The following is a 23,243-nucleotide window of genomic DNA, read 5'->3' as shown; positions in this document are numbered from 1 at the left end:
ATTATGTAGGGGAGTGTTTAGGTCCGATGCCTAGGGTGGCATTGGACCTAAATACAGCCCTGGACACAGACAGGAAAAGGGCAGGAACAGGGTGACGAGGGCGATGAGTGAGACTGGAATAAGTGCAGAGCGGAACAGGACAGAGAGGGCGAAGATCAGGACTGGACTAGACAAGATGAAGAGGGCGATTAGTCAGGATAGGAACAGGATGGAGCAGCAGTGGAACAGGAACAGACTGGATGGGACAGGATGGAGCGGGCGTAGATCAGATCAGACTGGGGATTGAATGCAGAAGGACTGGAGCAGAAGGACTGGAGCAGATAGCAGAAGAGGACTGGATAGCAGGAGAGGGAGGAAAAAGCAGAGCAAGATACAGAGTGAGACGAGGGAAGATATAAGACAGGGTACAGGTACAAGTCAGAACAGGACAGGAAGCAGGAACAGGCAAGGTCAGTCAAGGCAGAAATAGGTTAAGTCAAGGTTAAAAGTAGAACTTTAGCAGAACCGGGAGGAAAAGAAGGCAGGAACAGAACAAAGTAAAGTAAGGAAGAGAGGTTCAAGGCAAGGCAGGACAAGACAGGACAGGACAAGACAAGGCAAAGCAAGGCAAGGAGGCTAGAGCTGGAACCCTCAGCTAGGGGTGATGTCACAGTGCTAGTTTGGGAAGCCAATGCTCAGGAAAAGAGTGTTTGGAGGGCTGGCCAGGCCTGGATTGGTGGTGGCCCCCAAAATTTTAGGGACGGCATGCCGCCCTGCCACGTCCTGGGTGCTCCGGTACTGAAGTGCATGCTCATGTGCGAACAGGGGTTTCTCGTCTTTTGGAGCCAGCGTTAGAACCATGTGGACACGGGGGGGTTCCGCACACCCGGCACTGGCCTCGGGGGGCCGCTTCATAAATTCTGGCCCTGGGGCTGGCCTTAAATAGGGCAGAGTCAGCCCTGATTGGCTGACTGCATACCAATCAGGCTACTGCTGGGCTAGGGCTGCAAAGGCAAGGTCACATATTTATATGTTGCTTACCTGGCCCAGTGGTTAAAGCATTGAACCAGAAACCCAAAGGTCCCTTGCTCGAATCCCAGCAGAGCCTTTCTGTGACTAGGGTCAACTGATGAATTAGAAACATTCATGAACCAATTAAATGCAGTCAATAGTCAATAGGCCAATTGGTCCTAAATTGCTTCTTAAATTAGACTGAATTAGTTAACTTGATTTATAACCAAAGGAGACAGAATAAGAAATGCTATAATTAAGATTGTCACAATGTGAGAAGCCAATATGGCAATTGTAGCTATATTTGTTTAAAGGAACAGTAACACCAAAAAATGTAAGTGTTTTAAAGTAATGAAAATATCATGTAGTGTTGCCCTGCACTGGTAAAACTGATCTGTTTGCTTCAGAAACACTACTATAGTTTATATAAATAAGCTGCTTTGGAGCAATGGCGGAAATTGAAAAATGGCTATATGGCACAGGTTAACTAATGGATAACAGATAACACCATTAGACAGAGCTTATCTGCTGTGTAACCTTAGCCTTTTCTCCTTTGAATGGCTGCCCCATTGCTACACAGCAGCTGATTCGGTATATAAGGCCATTGCTAGAGAAGTGGAATTATACACACACATTGTACAGGCTGATTTAGGAAGTTTATTTTGTCCTGGATACTCTGAAAGCTTCAAGAGATTTCCTGATTTAGGAAACTGGTAGTGCTTAGTGATGGGCGAATTTGGGGCGAAAAGTTAGAGAATTTCCAGCGAAATTGGTGAAACAGCGAAAAATTAGCGAAAGGGCACCAGCGTCTTGTCTTTGATGCCTGCGTCCGTTTTTGACACCGGCGTCTGTTTTTTTAGACGATGGCGTCCGTTTTTGGCAAAATTGTGCCGGCGTCTGAAAAAACGGACCCCGGCATACATTTTTTTCGCCGCAGTTTCACAAATTATTTTTAATAAGAAGTAGCAATAACAATACATTTTTTGTCTTACAAAACAGACTTTTAGATGTGTCAGTGACCCCTATTTTGAAAGCTGAAAGAGTCAGAAGAAGAAGAAGGCAAATAATTCAAAAACAAAACAAAAAAAATAAAATAATGAAAGCCAATAGAAATGTTGCTTAGAATTAGCCATTGTATAACCACTTTAAAGGGGTGGTTCACCTTTTTAGTATGTTATAGAATGGCTAATTCTAAGCAACTTTTCAATTGGTTTTCATTGTTTATGTTTTATAGTTTTAGAATTATTTGCCTTTTTCTTTGCCACTTTCAAATGGGCGTCGCTGACCCCTTCTAAAAAACAAATACTCTGTAAGGCTACAAATGTATTGTTATTGTTACTTTTTATTTCTCATCTTTCTATTCAGGCCTCTCCTATGCATATTCCAGTCTCTTATTCAAATCAATGCATGGTTGCTAGGGGAATTTGGAACCTAGCAACCAGATCGCTTGAAATGCAAATTGAAGAGTTTCTGAATAAAAGGCTAAATAACCCAAAAATAAGTAAATAATAAAAAATGAAAACCAATAGCAAATGGTCTCAGGATATCACTCTCTACATCATACTAAAAGTTAATTTAAAGGTGAACAGCCCCTTTAAATCAAATATTACTAGGTTTGCCATCTTTTCTTCCTGTGGTATCCGGGCAGGGGCAGTGACATGGCAGGGGCGGGGCAGTGACACAGTGGGGGCGGGACCATGACATCAGGGGTGGGACTATGACGCGGCGAGCACTGATTGGCCGGTTGTCGTGTCACTTAGAGGAAATCCTGCCAGGTTTTGCTAATTTGGAAGGCCGGGCAGGCAGTTTTGACCCAGGCAATCCTTTTAAAAAAACCTGGCTGTCTGGGTCAAAACAAGGCAGGTGGTAACCCTGAATATTACTGTTATACAATTTGTTATCTTTATTTAACAATAAAAAGTTTTTTCTTAATGCATTTTGCTTATTGGATTTTCAGCTATTAATAAGGAGATTAATTAATACATTTAAAAAAATATATATATATATCTAAAGCAGAAGTGAAACCAGCTTCAAGTGGCCATGATTGCTGAGAGTGTTAGTTCAGTGTTACACAAGATCCGGTGAGGTTCCTGGGAGTGTGAAAAAAGGGAGTAACAGCGTTTGATCAGAGACAGATGATAAAGACACGAAATAAACAGCACATAGTACTCACACTCCAGATCCAGAATTGTATTTCTTCAGTGACTATTCAGTAAAATACATGTGGGAATGGCCCTTGGGATGTCCGGCTTCCCCCTTGTCCCATTCTTCATGTTTGGGATCTGCTGTGCAGGTAAGTGGTCACTTTATTTATTACTTCTCCGGCTTTATCTTCTTCAACCTGCAATAAAACAATGAGAAGGTGAAGGGAAGACAGTGATCAGCTGAAGCCCCTACAAATATCATTTATGTCACCATGTGCTCAAATACTGATAATTTAGGGGGGTTTTGTCTCACTCTGGGCAGAGAGCAGATTCCACTAGTGCCCCCTTACTATTATTTAAGAACTTTCATTCAGTCTAGAAGAACAGTGAATGCGCTTAGTGTATTAGACGGGTGCATAGGCAGCTAGGGTTGCCATCTTTTCCGGGAAGAAATACAGGCATAGGATCCCTTATCCGGAAACCCGATATCCAGAAAGCTCCGAATTACGGAATGGCTGTCTCCCATAGACTCCATTTTATCCAAATAATCCACATTTTTAAAAGTGATTTCCTTTTTCTCTGTAATAATAAAACAGTCGCTTGTACTTGATCCCAACTAAGATATAATTAATCAGTATTTGAAGCAAAACCAGCCTATTGGGTTTATTTAATGTTTAAATGAATTTCAAGTAGACTTAAGGCATGAAGACCCAAATTACGGAAAGATCCGTTATCTGGAAAACCCCAGGTCCCGAGCATTCTGGATAACAGGTCCCATACCCATTCCTATATATTTATCTTTTTTCCCTATTAATAACATTACGATCAACCATCATTTTTACCCGCCAGGCCAGTAAAATACCGGCCAGGTGGCAACCCTATAGGCAGCAGATAGATAATCCGTCTTCTAGTTCAATACCACACCCTTGTTTTAGGGCACCTGACTTAAAGGTGAAGTAAACCCTTCTTACTAGAAATCCCCTACCCCCCCCCCTTTCTGCTCTCCCTCAGTCTAGGTGGTACCTTTGCTTAATGCCCCTAACTCTTTACTTTCCCCTCGGTACAGTTTCAGGGCATCGGAGTTCACAGGCACCATCTTCTTCTCTTCTGTAATCTTTGGGAATAGAGCGGCATTTCGGCGCAAGTGCAGTTGGATTTGCGTCATCTGCGCATGCGCCAAAAGTCACAGAAATTGCCGAAAGGGCCACAAGGAGACCCAAAGATTACCGAAGAAATGAAGATGGTACCCGTGAACTCCGCTGCCCCGAGGTCACTCTGTGCAACATGGTCCTATCGCCCGCAAACCAATGCACCGCCGGGTCCTAGCGCCCGCAAACATCACGTGCAACCCCCTGTCCCTCCTCAGGTCCATGTGTGCGCATGCAGGCGGCTGGGCGACATGACATGCCACCCCTACAGTCTTGCCGCCCTAGGCCTGGGCCTTTGTGGCGACGCAAAAATCCGGTCCTGGGTTAGCCCGCTTTTACCATGTCTAAATAAACTTTTGTACTTTTTATAACACTGATTGATTTTTGGAGGGACTCAGAACTATTTTTGGTTTTCTTAGCAAAGGTACCACCTAGGCTGGGGGGAGCAGGGAGGGGGCTAGGGGTTTACTTCTCCTTTAAAGGGGTTGTTCACCTTTAAATTAAACATTTAGTATGATGTAGAGTGATATTCTGAGATAATTTGCAATTGGTTTTCATTTTTTATTATTTGTAGGGATGCACCGAATCCACTATTTTGGATTCGGCCAACCCCCAAATCCTTTGCAAACGATTCGTCCGAATACCGAACCGAGTCTGAATCTTAATTTGAAAACATTTTTTACTTCCTTGTTTTGTGACAAAAAGTCACACTATTTCCCTTCCAGTCCTTAATTTGCATATGCTAATGAGCACATGCAAATTAGGAATTGGATTCAATTTGGCTGGCTAGAAGGATTCGGCCGAATCCTAATCCTGATGAAAAAGGCTGAATCCTGGCTGAATTCCGAACCGAATCCTGGATCTTGGTGCATCTCGAATTATTTGTGGCTTTTGCGTTATTTCGCTTTTTATTTAGCAGCTCTCCAGTTTGAAATTTCCGTCTGGTTGCTAGAATCCAAGTAATAAAAAAAAAAACAATAGAAAATAAGTAGTAAAGACCAATTGAATTAGTCATTCTATAACATACTAAAAGTCAACATAAAGTTGAACCACCCCTTTAACTTTTAGTATGTTATAGAATGGTTAATTCTAAGCAACTTTTCAATTGGTCTTCATTATATATTTTTTATAGTTTTTTTTTAAATTGTTTGTCTTTTCTGTCTGACGCTTTCCAGCTTTCAAATGTCACTGGCCCCATCTAAAAACAAATGTTCTGTAAGGCTACACATGTATTGTTATTGCTACTTTTTATTACTCATCTTTCTATTTTGTCCTCTGTTATTCACATTGCAGTTTTTTATGCAAATCAATGCATGGTTGCTATGGGGATTTGGACCCTAGCAACCAGATTGCTGAAATTGCAAACTGGAGTGCTGCTGAATAAAAAGTTAAATAACTCAAAAACCCCAAATAAGAAAAAATGAAAACCAATTGCAAATTGTCTCAGAATATCACTCTCTACATCATACTAACAGTTAATTTAAAGGTGAACAATCTCTTTAAAGTGTTTCTTCATAAGGTTTTTAAGGGAAAACATAGGAGGAATATTTGCCATAAATTGAATAATTATTATATTATTCAAATAGTATATCCTTATATTATTCAAAGTGCAGTAGACAGAGAGTTTGCTGGTTGATGTGGATGGATTATTAAGACTGAAAATGTACTGGCACAGGCTCCAGGTCTGACAACTGTAAAGCATAAACCAATGGATATTAGAGGCAGGTAAATTAGTTATCTTGTTTATGAACAACTATTATTCTGCCTCCAGTACTTTATAGTAGTAGAATAGGATTGAACTATAAGGCCACTTGTATTTGCTATTAGACTAGCACAAACTGGACTTCATTACAATACTTTATGCAGTTAAAAAGTAATTTATTTAACAGATAAACATCTCAAATACAGCCTTACGCATTTCGTACCTTGTGGGCCATAGGTCATAGTGGATTCAAGTATTTCCAGCTGCAGGTGTGCAGACACAAACCACAGAGTTCCATATACTATATACATATATATATATCAGCTGTGGATAGATTGGGTGCAGGATCAAAAATTAAGAGTACGTGGGTATAAGGATCGGCACTCAATATCGTGAAAAAAATTTGTTTATTGTCAATCGCTGTGTATTTCAGTCCCTGCTGGGATCTTGATCAAGGATTGACAATAAACGTATATTATTTTCACGATACAGAGTGCTGATCTTGGTTGGTTAAGAATTGTGAACAATTTAACAAAGTAAACCGCACTCAAAGGTCTTAGCAACAAAACAAATCTGTTTTTATTGAAAATCCAACGTTTCAGTCACAGAAAAGTGACCTTTTTTTCGAGGACAGAAAGAGGCAGTCCTGTTTTTTGTCCCTGATCGAAGTCACGTTATGAGGCCGATTCACTTAGCTCGAGTGAAGGATTCGAATGAAAAATACTTCGAATTTCGAAGTATTTTTTTGGTACTTCGACCATCGAATTGGTTAAATTCGTTCGAGTTCGAACGAAATCGAACGAATCGAACGAAAAATCGTTCGACTATTCGACCATTCGACCATTCGATAGTCGAAGTACTTGCCCTTTAAAAAAAACTTCGACCCCCTACTTCGGCAGGTAAAACCTACCGAAGTCAATGTTAGCCTATGGGGAAGGTCCCCATAGGCTTGCTAACCTTTTTTTGATCGAAGGATTTTCGTTCGATCGTTGGATTCAAATCCTTCGAATCGTTCGATCGAACGAAAAATCCTTCGATCGATCGAACGAAGGATTAGCGCTAAATCCTTCGACTTCGATATTCGAAGTCGAAGGATTTCAATTCGAGGGTCGAATTTCGAAGTATTTTTAACTTCGAAATTCGACCCTTAGTGAATCTGCCCCTAAGTGTCCGTAACGCTGGATTTCTGTGGAGGGATACAATTATATATGCTGTTAGTTGTGCATATATTCATTTTAGAGATAGAGAAAGAAAGAGAGAATGAAATAGTCGGCACAATCTGTCACTAGGAATCTTAGCTCCCAGCATTGCTGATGTTTTACCAAATTAAACTTGCTTTGTCCCTGGGTTTTCAGCGGGGAGAGAGTCTAGAACCCAAAAACCGATGTGTGTCACGTGCCCATTCTATATGTCTTATTTTTAGGGGCGTCGCAGGAGACATGCCAGGGGAACGTTGGGAATAGAGATGTATATGCTCCATTTGGAAGCTGGTTTCCGTTAAACTGCACTCACAACTGCTCTCTAGCTGGATGGGAATCACGAATAAGAAAGAGGAATGAATCTAAAGGACCTGGCTGGGTTTCTGTCCAAGTTGAAGTTGGAACTGGAGCAATAGTTGATGGCTGGAGAGCATCAAACATAAACTGCGTTGTTCTATCAGACGGAAACTCTGTTGATAACATTGTCAAAGTAATCCCATATGGTATGTTTTGTGTGTTGTACAATAATACAGACAAACTTTAGCCCCAGTAACCCAAAGCACATGTTGCAGGTGTTGTTACGTCACTCCATGAAAAGAATAAATAATAAAGACCAATTGAAATGTTGCTTAGAATTGGCCATTCTATAACATACTAAAAGTTAACTTTAAAGGAGAAGGAAATTCCCTGGGCGCAAAAACCCTCCCCCTCTCCTGTGTTGCCCCCCCTCCTCCCCCCTGGCCTACTTGTCCCACCGGGCAAATGCCCCTAAATTGTTACTCACCTCTCTGCGCAAGTCCTGTCCACGGAGTTCACAGGCGCCATCTTCTCCAAATCGGTCTTCTTCCTGCTTTGACCAGCGTTTTTGGCGCATGCGTAGTAGGAGCATTTACCTCTACGAATCTACTGCTCATGCGCCAAAAAGTCACAAAGTTTTCGTGACATTCGGCGCATGCGCGGTAGATCCGTACCATAAATGCTCCTACCGCGCATGCGCCAGAAGATGCCGGTCAAAGCAGGAAGAAGACCGATTGGGAGAAGATGGCGCCTGTGAACTCCGTGGACAGGACTTGCGCAAAGAGGTGAGTAACAAGTTAGGGGCATTTGCCCGGGGGGGGCAGGTAGGCCAGGGTGGAGGAGGGAGGGGGGCAACACAGGGGAGGGGGGAGGGATTTTTGTGCTCAGGGGGTTTCCTTCTCCTTTAAGGTGAGCCACCCCTTTAATAATAAAAGTGTTATGCTGCTTTGCAGACGCATCGGGGGAAGCCGAGTGTAAAGTGTCAGAATTAGTGGTAACATGGTGCAGTCTCTTTCCTTTTCCATTTCCACTATTCCACTAAGACTTGTGGCCCACACTTCAGCTGTACCCCCAGTTATTGGCTATAATGGAAATCTGCGTGACATCAATTATACAGGTGCATTGCCATTATTATTAATGAGAGACTGTATGTTGCTTTGCAGCCATTTTCTGCACTTTGTACATGACAGCTTATTTTTTTTTCACTATAATCAACAATGTCACTCTCTGATTAAAGTCATAGTTACTCTTGGCTTAAAAGTGTCCAACTAGTGCAGGAAAAACACGGACCCCTCCGAGGGTGCAAATATATTTGGTACCTCCTTGGTCCACTTGTTTTTCCGACCCCTTTGGGAAGAGCTCCACAAGAGTTTTTCGTCGGATCGATGCCCGGGACAAGTCGGATGGAGTCGCACGAGGGAACATATAATTGGAGCGAATGAAAAGTCGGAGGTCACAACTTCATTACATCTGACGCAACACAACGGTCGGATGTGAATGCAGAAAGCATCGTCTTCATCCGACAGTCGGACCGTGTAGTTGTTAACTCTGATTTTTCGTTTTGCGTTTTGTCGCTGGGCGTCAATCCGACGAAAAACGCTGATGGAGCTCTACTCTTATATGCCTTTGGGCTGGAGGGGGGTGGACAAATAAGTCCCCCGAGCCCTGCGGCCTTACCTCCTGCAGTCCTTTTGGGCCTGTCCTAGTCCCGGGATGAATTCCTGAAGAAACCAAAGGATTGCTTTGTGCCTTTTGGCCAAACCCAAGTCCAAGAGCTTTTATGGGTGTAGCCTTTTTTAAGGCTAAGGCACTTTTTGCACTTGGGTGATGGAGTACTTTCAGGTTTAATAAAAAAAAAAATTAGTCATACTGAACTCTTTTACCCAGATGAAGGGAGTGTTGGGCAACTACACCTATCTGCTGCCATGTAGAATGAACAACAGGACCCCAGAGGTTCTTGCAAATAAAACAAAAGAGGTTTTGTTGAAGCCACAAAACAGTAATAACAATAAACAGTATGGTATCTGGAAACCTGTTATCAAGAAAGCTCCAAATTGCGGAGAGGCTTCCATAGACTCTATTGTATCCAAATAATCCAAATTTTTAAAAATGATTTCCCTTTTCTCTGTAATAATAAAACAGTATCCAAAGTAAGATATAATTAATCATTATTGGGAGCAAAACCAGCCTATTGGGTTTATTTAATGTTTACATGATTTTCTAGTAGACTTAAGGTATGGAGATCCTGATTACAGAAAGATACGTTATTCAGAAAACCCCAGGTCCCAAGTATTCTGGATATCTGGTCCCTTACCTGTAATAACAATAATAATAATAGTAATAATAATAATAATAATAATAATAATAATAATAATAATAATAACAACAGATTAATGAGGTAGTGTTGTTGATGTTAGATACAGTCTCAGGTAGAGCAGAGCAAAGTGACACCACTGTGGAGACACTGGGTAGATAATTGTTGGCCTGGTGATAATGTCTTGAGGTAGTCCAGGAGCAATTGTGAGGACATGCCTTTAAGGCTACCAGCTAGTGATCCTGATCTCTTCAGCAGAAATGGTTGAGGGAGTAAAATACTAAGCTTGAATCCCTATTCAGTGCTGCAGTCCCTTCACTTTACTGGGCCTTGTCGACACCAGGTTCCCTAAACACATCCATGTGGGTCTGAAGATGGAGGCCAAAAAGGAAGAACCTCCCCTTTCTCATCACTATATTAAAGTGTTACAGGAGGTGGTCACTACCATGTATATGTAAATAAGATATAGAGGAATGTGCCTCTTCTGTCTAGCCCTAATTCTTCTCCTCGTTACTTGGGGACAACCCACTCTCTCCTCTTCTACTTTTTCTTGATATCATTCCAGAGATTCCCCGTTTGGTGACAGCAGACATGGAGGACAATCTGGAAGAAGGGAAATCATACAATGTCACTTGTACTGTACATGGAGTTGCACCTATTCAGAACCTCATGGTCACAGTTTTGAGAGGGGAAGAAGTGATTCACCAGAAAACATTTGAGGATGACTCTCGAGTTGGCAACATTACACAAGTAGTCACATATCCAATCACAGCTCAGAGAAGTGACAACATGAAGAATTACTCCTGCCAGGCCACCCTTGCACTGGGAACAGTCATTGGGAAAGTTACAGTAAAGTCATCCAGTGTCAATGTTAGGACATTCGGTGAGTACAAACATGGTGGAGGGACAGTGCTTCGGCTTTATAATATTCTTTCCTCTTCCCAAAATGAAAATCAGACCAGTTCAACATTGTGTTAATAGTTAGTGATGGGCGAATTTCTGCGTTTCGCGTCTGGCGAATAAATTCTCGGAACTCCCGGAAAAATTTCCCGGCGAAGATTCCCAGGTGTCAAAAAATTTTGGATGCGCCTTTCGAAAAGTCGATTGCGTCGAAATCGCTGCGTGTCAACACTATTCGGACGCCCATTGACTCTAATGCCGGTGTCAAAATTGACGCAAGCGACTTTTCAGGCTTCAATTTTTTGACGCAGTTTCGCAAATTTTTCGGCAAATCGAAACGGGAGAAATTCGCCCATCACTATTAATAGTGTATTAATGAATTTTCTTTGTTCCTGAATTATTTTTACTTCTAATCCCACTGCATTTCCCTCACTGATATAATGGGCTCCGAAAAAACACTATATTTTCTCTATAAGAAAAACCATTTGTATGATATAACTGTACACTATAGTTTTGGCACTCTGACGGTATTTTTAGTAGTACCATTTTGACCTCGTGTAAGACAAAACTCAGTAAAGGAAAACCTTTAGTAATAGTCAGGCAATTTATTCATACATAATACAACATAACAGTTTTGTCTGGGTAAGCTGTTGGAGTAACACACAGAATGTCAGCCAAGGACTTACCAAAGACCCACCTCTTGGTCCAGGCGTTATATAGCTTTCAGAAGGCATTTACAGTAATTGTGACAAGGGGTTCACGGAAATACCATACATGGTCTGGCGAGGAGACTTACTGGCATATATATTATACATTCCTGTAAGATGTGCAGTTTTGCAACATAAGAGTTTCCTGGTTCCAACTGTCCACAGCCTCGAAAACATCTGTTGGCTAAACAAAGCCATTGTGATACAGACAGCTATTGAGCAACACTTCTGCAAAAGGGCATAAGAGACATGCTGACACTATGCTGACACTCTTCTAAGTAACAGAGTGGAGATCATTTATTTGTATATTTGTATTTGCCTAGTATAAGTTATATGAGTGACCATTGTCCACAGTAGACCATTAGCCCTTATAGTCCATCCTGCCTTGGGCCCTATAGCGTTATGGCGTCATAGAGGGCGGGGGTGACAACTATCAACCCTCTGACACTAGCCATTCGTCCGTCTTAGGAATTAGACCGTTCCAGATATATATTATAATAACAACTCTTACCTAGCTATATAGAACCCCACACTAATCTAAACATAACATGACACCATTTCTTTTTAAAAAGCAAGTGGTTGGGAAAAACCTCTTAACTAGAAGACTAAATAAAAAAGTGAATTTTCTCCAAAATCTGTTATTAGCTTGCCTATGACATCCACCAAGACAACTCCATTTTATATTAATATATTTATATTTTTTCCCTATTAATAACTGTGTAAGGAATACTCACTGCCGCCGCTCTGGTCTGACATCCTCCATCTTTGCCGGCTTATTTTGTTCAAAAACAAAATTGACACTATCAGAAGGGACATTACACTATTCAACCCCCCTAGACCTCCACACTCCCCAGTCTCTCCTGTGCTCCTTCACCCCTGTCACTGATGAGGAAGTCTCAAAGCTTCTGGCCTCTTCTCACCTTACCACCTGCCCGCTTGATCCAATTCCCTCAAAACTTCTGCGCAATACCAATCCTTGTCTAATCAAAGCCTTAACTCACCTATTTAATCTCTCACTCTCAACTGGACTGTTTCCTTCTCAACTAAAACATGCTCTTGTCACCCCCATTCTGAAAAAACCCTCTCTTGATCCCTCCAATCTTGACAACCTCCGACCTATCTCTCTGCTCCCTTTCATCTCTAAACTACTTGAGCGCCTAGTCTACAACCGACTTACCTCATTCCTCTCTGACAATAACCTGCTGGACCCCCTACAATCTGGTTTTAAGCCACAACACTCCACGGAAACTGCCCTGACTCGACTAACTAATGACCTTTTAACCGCTAAAGCCAACAATCATTTCTCACTACTAATACTGCTTGATCACTCAGCTACATTTGACACTGTAGATCACCCTCTCCTCCTCCAGTCCCTCCAGTCGCTTGGCCTTCGTGACACAGCCCTGTCCTGGTTCTCTTCTTACATCACCAATCGTTCCTTCAGTGTCTTCTACAATGGAGTATCATCTTCTCCCCTACCTCTTTCTGTTGGAGTTCCTCAAGGCTCTGTCCTGGGACCATTACTATTCTCCCTCTATACTTCCTCCCTTGGCAAATTAATAAATTCGTATGGTTTCCACTACCACCTCTATGCTGACGATACTCAGATCTATCTCTCATCTCCTGATCTCAACCCAGAACTCCTAACTCGCGTCTCCTCCTGCCTGTCCGCTATCTCTACCTGGATGTCGCAACGCTACCTTAAATTAAACCTCTCTAAAACTGAAATGTTTCTCTTTCCTCCAACTAACACCAGTAACATCCCGGAAGTATCCATCATAGCTAACAATTCCACTATCACCCCCTCTCCCCAGGCCCGGTGCCTTGGGGTTATCCTAGATTCTGCCCTGTCATTCACTCCTCATATCCAGTCACTTATTAAATCATGTCACTTCCACCTAAGGAACATATCCAAAATATGATCATTTATCACCCAAGACGCCGCCAAAATTCTTATTCACTCTCTCATCATATCGCGTCTAGACTACTGTAACTCTCTTTTAATTGGCCTCCCCCCTCCAGAGACTGTCACCTCTCCAGTCCATAATGAACACTGCTGCGAGGCTCATACACCTCAGCAACCGCTCCTCCTCTGCCTCGCCATTCTGTCAATCCCTGCACTGGCTTCCATTACCTTTCAAAATCAAATTCAAATTAATGACACTGACTTTCAAAGCACTTCATAACTCTGCCCCACCCTACATCTCTGAACTCATCTCTATATACTCATCCACTCGCTTACTACGCTCCACTACTGACCTGCTACTCAACTCTTCTCTCATTACCTCCTCACATGCTCGCATTCAAGACTTTGCAAGGGCTGCACCCCTCCTCTGGAACGCTCTCCCAGGGTCTGTCCGACTTTCTCCCAACCTTTCTGCTTTCAAGAATCTGAAAACGCACTTCTTTCGAGAAGCCTCCCCTCACTCTGCTTAACTACCAAACGCAACACCACATACAATACCACATTTCTCACCCACTTAATTCGATCTTGCCCACTCCCACACCTTGTGTATTACTCTCTTCCCTTTAGACTGTATGCCTATGCATAGAGCCTTCCTCACCTTTTTGTCACCAGTGATCCCATGCGGTCCGATCCATCACCAGCATCATAGCGTCTTGACGCCAGCATCAGTATGAAAGCCAGTATCACAACGCCAACGTCATGACCTCATCACATCGGTTTTGACGCAAAAAGAGACCTATATAAGATTCCAGGACACTTCAGACTTTGCCCAAATATAGGTTCCACTTGTGTGTTCCTGGGTGTGATCTACTGTTATTCTAATGGATTCCTGTGTATTGACTTGTATCTGCCTGGATTGACCCTTTTGCCTGGACTTTGTTTACTCCTTTGCTTAACCCCTTTGGATACCTCGAACTGTTCTGGACTGTGCTTCCTCCTTGGTCCACAAATCCCTTTCGGAGCCTTTGGGCCCTGACAATAACATTGGGATCGACCCAGGGGCGCTCCACCAATGAGACGAGTTGAGCCACTCGCCTGAGGCGTCAGCGCCCCCCCCTAGTTGCCAGGGGCGGCAAAAATGCCGCTCCTGGTAACTAAGAGCCAAATTTCCGGTTTTCAACGAAAATGCACTCTCTGCAGTAGCGACGTGCACCTCCAGCGCTTAAAAGGTGAGCGCCGTGAGGAGGGGTGGGGGTGGCAAAGGAAGGCCGCCTCAGATGGGGAAGAGGCATGGATCGCCGCTGGATAGACCATCATTTTTACTGGCCAGGCCCGTAAAATACCGGCCAGGTGGAAACCCTAGTCTAGAGCTGCCCAGCCCTAAATTCTTCTCATCTGAAGCTCTGGTTGTTTTGTTATGTACTGGCTTCTATTACAAGTCTTCCTTCCCATGATGCATACCCAGTCCAAAAACTGGACTCCATATATATATATACAAATCTCCAACTGGTCCCACTCCAGAAAACGTAGTATTTATTTCAAATGCATAGAAACGATGACACATTCAGTGCATATATGCAAAATGTTCATAGCATGTCTGTAGAAAATTCTGTATAATGTTCTGTGCCGTTCCGCAATAGCAGTGAGTAATAAAGTTCGTCTTGTAACTTATCTGTACAGAGTTACGAATCGTTGCGACGTTTCGGGGGCATCTCGCACCCTTTCTCAAGCTCAAACCTGCTAGGAAAGAAGACGGAAGTGACATACATGGTTGCCATGGAGACCCGCTCTATATCTTTGCGTGCCTACATGGGAATCAAAGACGTACACTCACATTTTAGTTTCTATAGAGTATTGCATGGCAACCAGTCGTAATACTACCTATAAGAGATCTGAGAAATAAAAGATCTAGGCTGCTTACATCCATATTTACATGTTCACATAAACCTGGTGTGTCCTTTCTATAGGGAATGATGGAAATCAAAGTCCCTATTTAGTCCTTTCGGAAATAATGAGTTGAATCTGTGTATCTACTGGAACTCAGCTTTTTTTAAGGGCCAGAACTCGATCACCTCCTATTTTTAAAGGTGGAATATGTTGGATAATTCGATACCTGAGGTCGTCAGCCGAATTTGCCACTTCTAAGCAGTGTCTAGACACTGGCAAAGTTTTATTCCTGGTGTTGATGGTTGATCTGTGTTGGGAGAACCAATCACGCATTCGCCAGGCGTATTTTTGCCAGGGCTACGCAAATTCACTAAAATTTGAAGTTGCGCTCAGGGGAAGCGTAAGGTTGCGAAGTTGCGCTAGCGTTAATTCGCCAAGCAAAGCGAAGTTACGCTAGCGATGCTTAATTTGCATACGGCGCCAAATTGAAGTTACAATGGAGGTATATGAAGCAGAACTACACAAGCCTGGGAAACCTTCAAAACAGCAAATAACATTTTTATTTTGCCCTACACATGTGCCCACTGTATAGTTAAGTTGCCATGAGTCAGGAAATGTAGGGGGGAAGGAGGGGAGCCCCAAAAATTTTTTCGATCTTTTTCAGCCTATCACCCATAAAAAAAGAAAAAACGCCAGCGTTTTTTGGGACTTTTTTGAAAGCAATCCCTATTATCTACTCTATTGCACTTTGCCTGGTCTGAGGCGGCGAAGGAAGTCTGGCGTAAAAGGCAGCGTTCAGAAAAATGCGCGCGTCAGTGAATTTGCGTAGTTACGTCTGTTGCGCAAATTCGTCAGGTGTAAGGGTGCTAAGTAACACTAGCGAATTTACGCCAGCGTCCGTTAGTGAATCGGCGAATTAACGAAAATGCGCTATGCTAGCGAATTAACGCTGGCGTTAGGCGCTTCGTCCTTTAGTGAATTTGCCCCTAGGTGTTTATCTCCATTCCCCAGCTTTGTTCCTGTTAAGTATAGCACCAAGTAGAGCCTCTTGTAGGCTGGTAGTCCACATAGGGCTACCAAATAACCAATTATAGGCCATATTTTGGAACTCAGGAGACTTTTTCATGTTTGTGTTGCTCCCCAACTCTTTTTACATTTGAATGTGGCTCACGGTTAAAAAAAGGTTGGGGACCCCTGCTTTAGGCAATAAACCTCTACGACTTGTCTATATGTTATATTCTGCATTTTAGGACTACCAAAAGCACCAAAAACTAAGACTAGTCGATGGATAGAGATTGGAACTGAGCTCATTTGTGAAGTCTTCAATGCTTTCCCCCCTGATGATGTGACAGTGACAATGCTCTTCAACAATATATCCCTTAATGTGAATAAAAGCAAGAAGGTTGATGGCACAGTGATAGGACTCGCTACGATACCTCCCGGGTATTTCCCTTCCGCTAACTCTTATCAACTTCATTGCAAAGCTGAACTTCTGGGTCTGTCTACTGAAGAAACTATGGATATTTACATCTATGGTAAGTTACCAACAATAATGATTTCTCAGGGTGTGACTTCCTCTTCTTTACAGACTTTATTGCTGTGAGTATACACAGAGTAAAGCTGGCCATAGACAAACTGATAAAATCATACGAAACATTATTTGGTGCACGTATGTATCTCGGGATGCCATCTGACCTGATTTTTTTCATCTGGATTTTTGGAAGGGATTTCCAATTTAGGAAATCTGGACAGGACATTGAAGTGAATGACATGGCGATCAGTCAATCAATGATCGGTTTGTCATCAGTCCTGCCCCTGACATCACCCACCCCACCCCCAATGTCAGCTGCCCTGCCCCTGACTTCACTCGCCCGCCCCCCTACAACATTGACCAACCCACTGTCCGTTTTCACCAAAAAAAAAAAATGTGGCAACTCTATGGGGGTTATTTACTGAACTCAGAATGCAAAAATCACAAAAAATGTGTGATTTTTTTTTTTTTTTATAAAATCACAATTTTTTTCAGAATTTATTAAACCCAGAGGATGGAAAAGTCCGGATCTGAAAATCCGGCATCTCAGACCTGTCGAGGTTGCATATAAGCCAATGGGAGAAGTCCCGAAGATGTTTTGATGTGTGCTGGGTTTCGTGCAATACCTCAAACTTTTTGGAGCTTTCAGGCAAAAAGCATATGAAATCAGAGTTTTCGGGTGGAAAATCCCCAAAAAATTGTGAAAATCAGACTTTTTCCCGCAAAGCAAATTTTAGGGAAAATTAATTAATAATAAAGCATAAAAAAACCGAGCGGATTTGATTGGCGGTTTGTAGCAGAAAATATTGGGATATATTTAGACTATTATAAAAAACACCCCTGTATGTATCATAACCCTTTATTTTCTTTTCCCTTCAGAGTCTGCAAAAATCAATCTCACTCTCCTTAATACTGAAGTGCTTTTGGGTGGAACCATAAGAGTCTCCTGCGTGCTAACCAATGATCATCCAGATCAATACAGTATAGTCATTAGTTTAAATGGGGAACACGTCTGTGAAAACCCAAAGTGGGACTGTAATGCGACTATTAAGGAAACATCCTCAATGGCAAATGTTACCTGTAAAGCTTTCCTTAAAATGAATCAGACCATCACCTATACGACTCAGCAATCTATCACTGTCAATGGTAAGTATCTATTAAAGGGGAACTCAAGACAACATTCATGAATTCAGCATTGTCACAGATTTCAAAGTTATTTATAAACGTTATTGCAGTTGAAAGCAGAATCTTTGTGGCCTGTGCTATCATTTGCATTGCTCAAGCTGGATAAATGAACCAATAACAATATAACAATAAACAGCTCTCCTCCAGCCACAACCCCCCCACGTTCCCATAATGCCTTGCAAGTTCTGTGAGCCTCAATTCAAGTTAATGTAAAATTGTTAAGAGCACTCTTCTATGTATTTTCCAGTTGCAGCTGTATTTTTTGTCTACTTTTTTCTTTTCTGAACAATTTTACATTAAAGGGATCCTGTCATCGGAAAACATGTTTTTTTCAAAACACATCAGTTAATAGCGCTACTCCAGCAGAATTCTGCACTGAAATCCATTTCTCAAAAGAGCAAACAGATTTTTTTATATTCAATTTTGAAATCTGACATGGGGCTAGACATTTTGTCATTTCCCAGCTGCCCCTGGTCATGTGACTTGTGCCTGCACTTTAGGAGAGAAATGCTTTCTGGCAGGCTGCTGTTTTTCCTTCTCAATGTAACTGAATGTGTCTCAGTGGGACATGGGTTTTTACTATTGAGTGTTGTTCTTAGATCTACCAGGCAGCTGTTATCTTGTGTTAGGGAGCTGCTATCTGGTTACCTTCCTATTGTTCTTTTGTTTGGCTGCTGGGGGGGGGGAAGGAGGGGGTGATATCACTCCAACTTGCAGTACAGCAGTAAAGAGTGATTGAAGTTTATCAGAGCACAGGTCACATGACTTGGGGCAGCTGGGAAATTGACAATATGTCTAGCCACATGTCAGATTTCAAAATTGAAAATAAAAAAATCTGTTTGCTCTTTTGAGAAATGGATTTCAGTGCAGAATTCTGCTCGAGCAGCACTATTAACTGATTAATTTTGAAATTATTTTTTTTGACAGTATACCTTTAAATTGTTTTGAGGGTTTATGTTTCCTTTAAAACTGGTGATTCAACTTTAAGTTAAAGGGATCCTGTCATCGGAAAACATGTTTTTTTCAAAACTCATCAGTTAATAGTGCTGCTCCAGCAGAAAACCCTTGACATAAGCGCAACTTGTTGAATTCGGCTGGGCCCTGCCGCCCCTGAATTCCTGACCCCCTAGGCCTGGCCTTGCCACAAATCCGGGCCTGGTTTCCTACTGTCCCATTGTACTAATCCTATTGTCCCTCCACCTGTTAACTACTGACCTATTTATCTGTCTCTTTTATATGTGTCTTCTGTGTAAATCTAAAATAACAAATGTATTTTATTTTTGCAGGTAAAAAGACATGGGCCTACATATATATTAAGGCTAGTGTATTTATTGGATTGACAGTAGCAGCATTCGTAGGGACAGCTGGGATAGTCGTATATCTGTGCAAAAGGAAAGGATAAAAGGCTTCCTACAGAATAACAAACCAGCAGGACCCTCTAATGGAGAACAGACTCAACAACCAGTTGAAAACCATAAAGGGAATCAATTTAGAATGATGTACAGTCATTTATTTTTGTAGTAAGGAAAGGGAATTCAGCATGTAACCCTATGAAGAGAGCATCGGCCCTGGGGAATGTTCTTACCGGGAGAGAAACAGGAGACAATTATCCCTGGGCTTCATTTTCTACCGCGCAAGAACTAAGAAGTTGTGAACATGGAGAAGCTTCAATCTTCCTGTTTTCCCTGTGTAGCTCCAGCAATAACAAAAACCATTGATATGTCTTATTAATACACCAGGCAAAAAGTATGTTCAGCCCAAACCCTATTCACAGGGGCAATAGCTTCCTATATCTTTTATTTCATATATATGTATAATATTCATGGGGTGCCATTATTACCCAGTGCCCCCAATTGTATAGAATTTGCTAATGAATATCATGATCCCATTACCCAATCATGTTGGAAATATAACTGACAGTGTTTATCAGCATTCTGGTTGACAATGAGTTCTACTACATATATGAGACCTGTTATCCAGAATGCTCGAGATCTGGGGTTTTCCAGATAAGGGATCTTTCTGTAATTTGCGTATCTTACATCTACTATAAATATTAAATAAACCCAATAGGCTGGTTTTGTCTCCAATAAGGATTAATTATATCTTAGTTGGGATCAAGTACAAGCTACTGTTTTATTATTACAGAGAAAAAGGAAATCATTTTTAAAAATTTTGGATTATATGGGAGTCTATGGGAGAGGGCTTCCCCGTAATTTGGAGCTTTCTGGATAAAAGGTTTCGGGAACACACTCCCTTAGTCAAAGGCTTGCAAAATGAATCGTACATGTGCATTATATACAATTAGTCTATGGCGACCCCTGTTGGTCGTCATCATTATTACTGCTAAAAACATTGTTTATTTGTTTCAATAAAAATGGAAATGCTCTGTTAAAATTGAAATCATAAAAAGGGGGAAGATTATGTGCTTTGGATACTTTGTATAGTGGTTACTTGAAGTGTTGACCTCTATGTTGGTTCAAATACTTTTTATTAAAATGAATATAAAACTAATTGACCCCCTTTTTATGTTTTCAATTTTAACAGAGCATTTCCATTTTTATTGAAACAAATAAACAATGTTTTTAGCAGTTATAATGATGACGGCCAACAGGGGTCGCCATAGACTAATTGTATATAATGCACATGTACGATTCATTTTGCAAGCCTTTGACTAAGGGAGTGTGTTCCCGAAACGCGTAAGGCCATGTATCTCTGCAAAATCTTGCAATAAAAACCTGCCTTTTACCGGAGTGCCGTCCGCCTGTTCGTTTATCATATACTGTAGTTTCACCTGAATGTAGAAATATATACAGGTATGGGACCTGTTATCCGAATGCTCGGGACCTGGAGTTTTCCGGATAATGGATCTTTCCGCAATTTGGATCTTCATACCTTGAGTCTACTAAAAAAGCATTTAAACATTAAACCCAATTGTTTTGCCTCAAATAAGGATTAATTATATCTTAGTTGGGATCAAGTACTCGAACCTTATGCTCCAGGCTCCCAGCACTTGCACCCCTGGTACTGGATGGAGACCAAAGATAAAAAGCATGTGCTCCCCCTCATTATAATCTATGGTCTAGAACTGATCATGACTGGGGGCAGCTGGGAAATTGACAATATGTCTAGCCCCATGTCAGATTTCAAGATTGAATATAAAAAAATATGTTTGCTCTTTTGAGAAATCGATTTCAGTGCAGAATTCTGCTGGAGTAGCACTATTAACTGACTCATTTTTTAAAAATGTTTTTTTCCCATGACAGTATCCCTTTAAGGCAATATTGGCAGCAAAACTAAAGGGTAGCCGCCTGCTTGGCCCTACAAACATAGATAGATTGCACTGGGACCGATAAAGATTTTTTAACTTGGCCGATCAATTTTCTGACAGATGTCGGACGAAAAATCGTAAGACGTTTGATTGCTCGAATCCCACTAACCGCACGATAATTTGATGGATTGGTCGGACTTCGCTAAAATCAGTCGCTCGGCAAAGAAAAATCTTTGTGTCTATGGGGACCTTAAGGCTGAAGCTGTAAGCTGACACTTTTCTAGAAACTTAAGGGGAAACTCAAGAGGGAAATGAACTGTACATTCAGCTACTAATATTTAAGATCATGGTATAACTGGCCTTTAATAAAGTAATCCACTGGCTGGTGACATATCTTACATATCACATATCGCTGCTAATGTAAAGCATGTGCAAAGGGTAAAACAGTTGATTTTTGCTGCATTACTTAGCCTGAAGCCCATATAATTGATTTAAGCTTGTAAAGGTCTTTCATGAGCAGCTTAATCAGAAAGAAATGCCCAGGATTAATGGCAGATCATTTTAAGATAGGAAAGCAGCCAATCGGGTCATCAGTTGGTGCTAATTTCAGTTTGTGGCCAATAATGATTTTCATGAGCCAGATAAACAGCAGAAGGCTTATTCTATTGGAAACTGGCATGAACTGTATGATACACTGACCTGTTTCGGTGCAGAACGAGGCAGGGAGTAGTGATGTGCAGGTCCAGAAATTCTCAACCTGCACCTGACCCTAAAACAACTTGTGAGGACCTGCACCTGACCCAGCCCACGGTTCCACATTTTAAGGATTTTTAGGATTTTAGGATCACTCTTGCCTGCCCCATCTCTGATGTCACAAAGGTGGCGGGCCAGGGTGGCGAGCGTCTATAAATAGACGCAAAAGGCATTGGGGTACTGTTGGGTCGAGGATGGGACGGAAGCCCGAACCTGCCTGACCCATAGGCTTCGGGCCGACCCCAGTAGTGGTGGAACTACTGGGGGTACAGGGCGGGGGTGCTATCACCAGGGCCATCAGGTCTGCCGGTGGTTTGCGCGAATGCAAATCAGACGAAAAGGCCCCATACCCTGTAGTTGCGTTACTGGCCGGCCCGCACATTCAGGGCTGCCTTCATGGGGGCACAAGGGGTACTGTTTTACCAGGCATGGGGCTAAAGGAGGGGGTGGCTGTGCTGCACTTTCGAAATAGCTGGGCCCCCCTTTAGAGCGCCGAAGCCGTGCCGCACCTGCCGAAGTCCCGAAAAGCCGAAGTCCCGCAGAGTCGAAGTCCCGAAGTGTCAAAGTCCAGAAGTGTCAAAGTCCCGAAGCTGCGAAAAGACCCAAAGTCACAAAAGGAGCCGAAGTTAAGCCATGAGTTCAGTTCTATTTTATTTAACCCCTGGCCACCAATGTATTATTTTAATATTATTTTAATACTCTATATGTTTTTTTCAAAATATTCAATGGGGGCCCCAATGTTTCTTTTTAACTTGTAAGGAGGGGCCCTGTTGCCAATGTTTTTTTTAAAAAACTTTTATGCAGGGCCCTGGCGCTAACATTTTTTTTTTTACGTATGGGGGACCCTGACTACCAATGATTTTTTAAAAACTTTTATGGGGGCCTCTAGCGCCACAGTTTTTTTTAACTTATAAGGGGGCCGTCGTCACCATTAATGGATTTTTATAACCTGTGTGCAGAGGGCGATTTTCCTGTTTTTAGTGCTGACGTCTGTGTGGCCTTTTTACTGTGGTGTGGGGTGGGCAGGATCCGGGGTGCGGTTTGGGGGCTCAAGGCCCCGTGATTTCTAATGGTCGGCCCATCACTAGCAGGGAGGCCTGGGAACAGGGCCGGATTTAACGAAGCGGCGCCCCAAGGCCGCACGATCCATATCCTTCCTGCTTCCGGTTGTGCCGTCCTGTGTCCGCAGGGTCCTAGCGCCGGCTGTGGCGCTCGCTGAGGCAGAAGCGCTGGGGAGCGTTAAGTCCCCAGTGCTTTAAAGATGCGGCTGGGTGGCGTGCCGCCCCAAAAATTTCGCCGCCCTAGGCCCGGG

The 23,243-nt window shown here is 42.4% G+C and overlaps 1 protein-coding gene across 1 annotated transcript; it reads left to right on the top strand.

Annotated features, from left to right (window-relative positions):
- The first annotated feature begins 3,098 nt into the window (after positions 1-3,098).
- LOC108711698 (intercellular adhesion molecule 3) lies at positions 3,099-20,138 on the top strand. The gene is made up of 6 exons (XM_018253668.2): positions 3,099-3,283; positions 7,408-7,686; positions 10,360-10,677; positions 16,445-16,729; positions 17,605-17,871; positions 19,197-20,138. Exons 1-6 carry the CDS (start codon positions 3,220-3,222, stop codon positions 19,310-19,312), a joined length of 1,329 nt encoding a protein of 442 aa, XP_018109157.1. The 5' UTR covers positions 3,099-3,219; the 3' UTR covers positions 19,313-20,138.
- Positions 20,139-23,243: the final 3,105 nt, after the last annotated feature.

Source organism: Xenopus laevis, chromosome 3L (assembly GCF_017654675.1).
Source record: "Xenopus laevis strain J_2021 chromosome 3L, Xenopus_laevis_v10.1, whole genome shotgun sequence".
NCBI lineage: Eukaryota > Metazoa > Chordata > Amphibia > Anura > Pipidae > Xenopus > Xenopus laevis.
This window is presented reverse-complemented; position numbering and strand designations above follow the sequence as displayed.

Coding starts and splice junctions, on each gene's coding strand:
- LOC108711698 (XM_018253668.2), top strand. CDS start 3,220: ATGGCCCTTGGGATGTCCGGCTTCCCCCTTGTCCCATTCTTCATGTTT. Junction 7,687..10,359: donor TGTCAAAGTAATCCCATATG/GTATGTTTTGTG, acceptor ATATCATTCCAG/AGATTCCCCGTTTGGTGACA. Junction 10,678..16,444: donor TGTCAATGTTAGGACATTCG/GTGAGTACAAAC, acceptor TCTGCATTTTAG/GACTACCAAAAGCACCAAAA.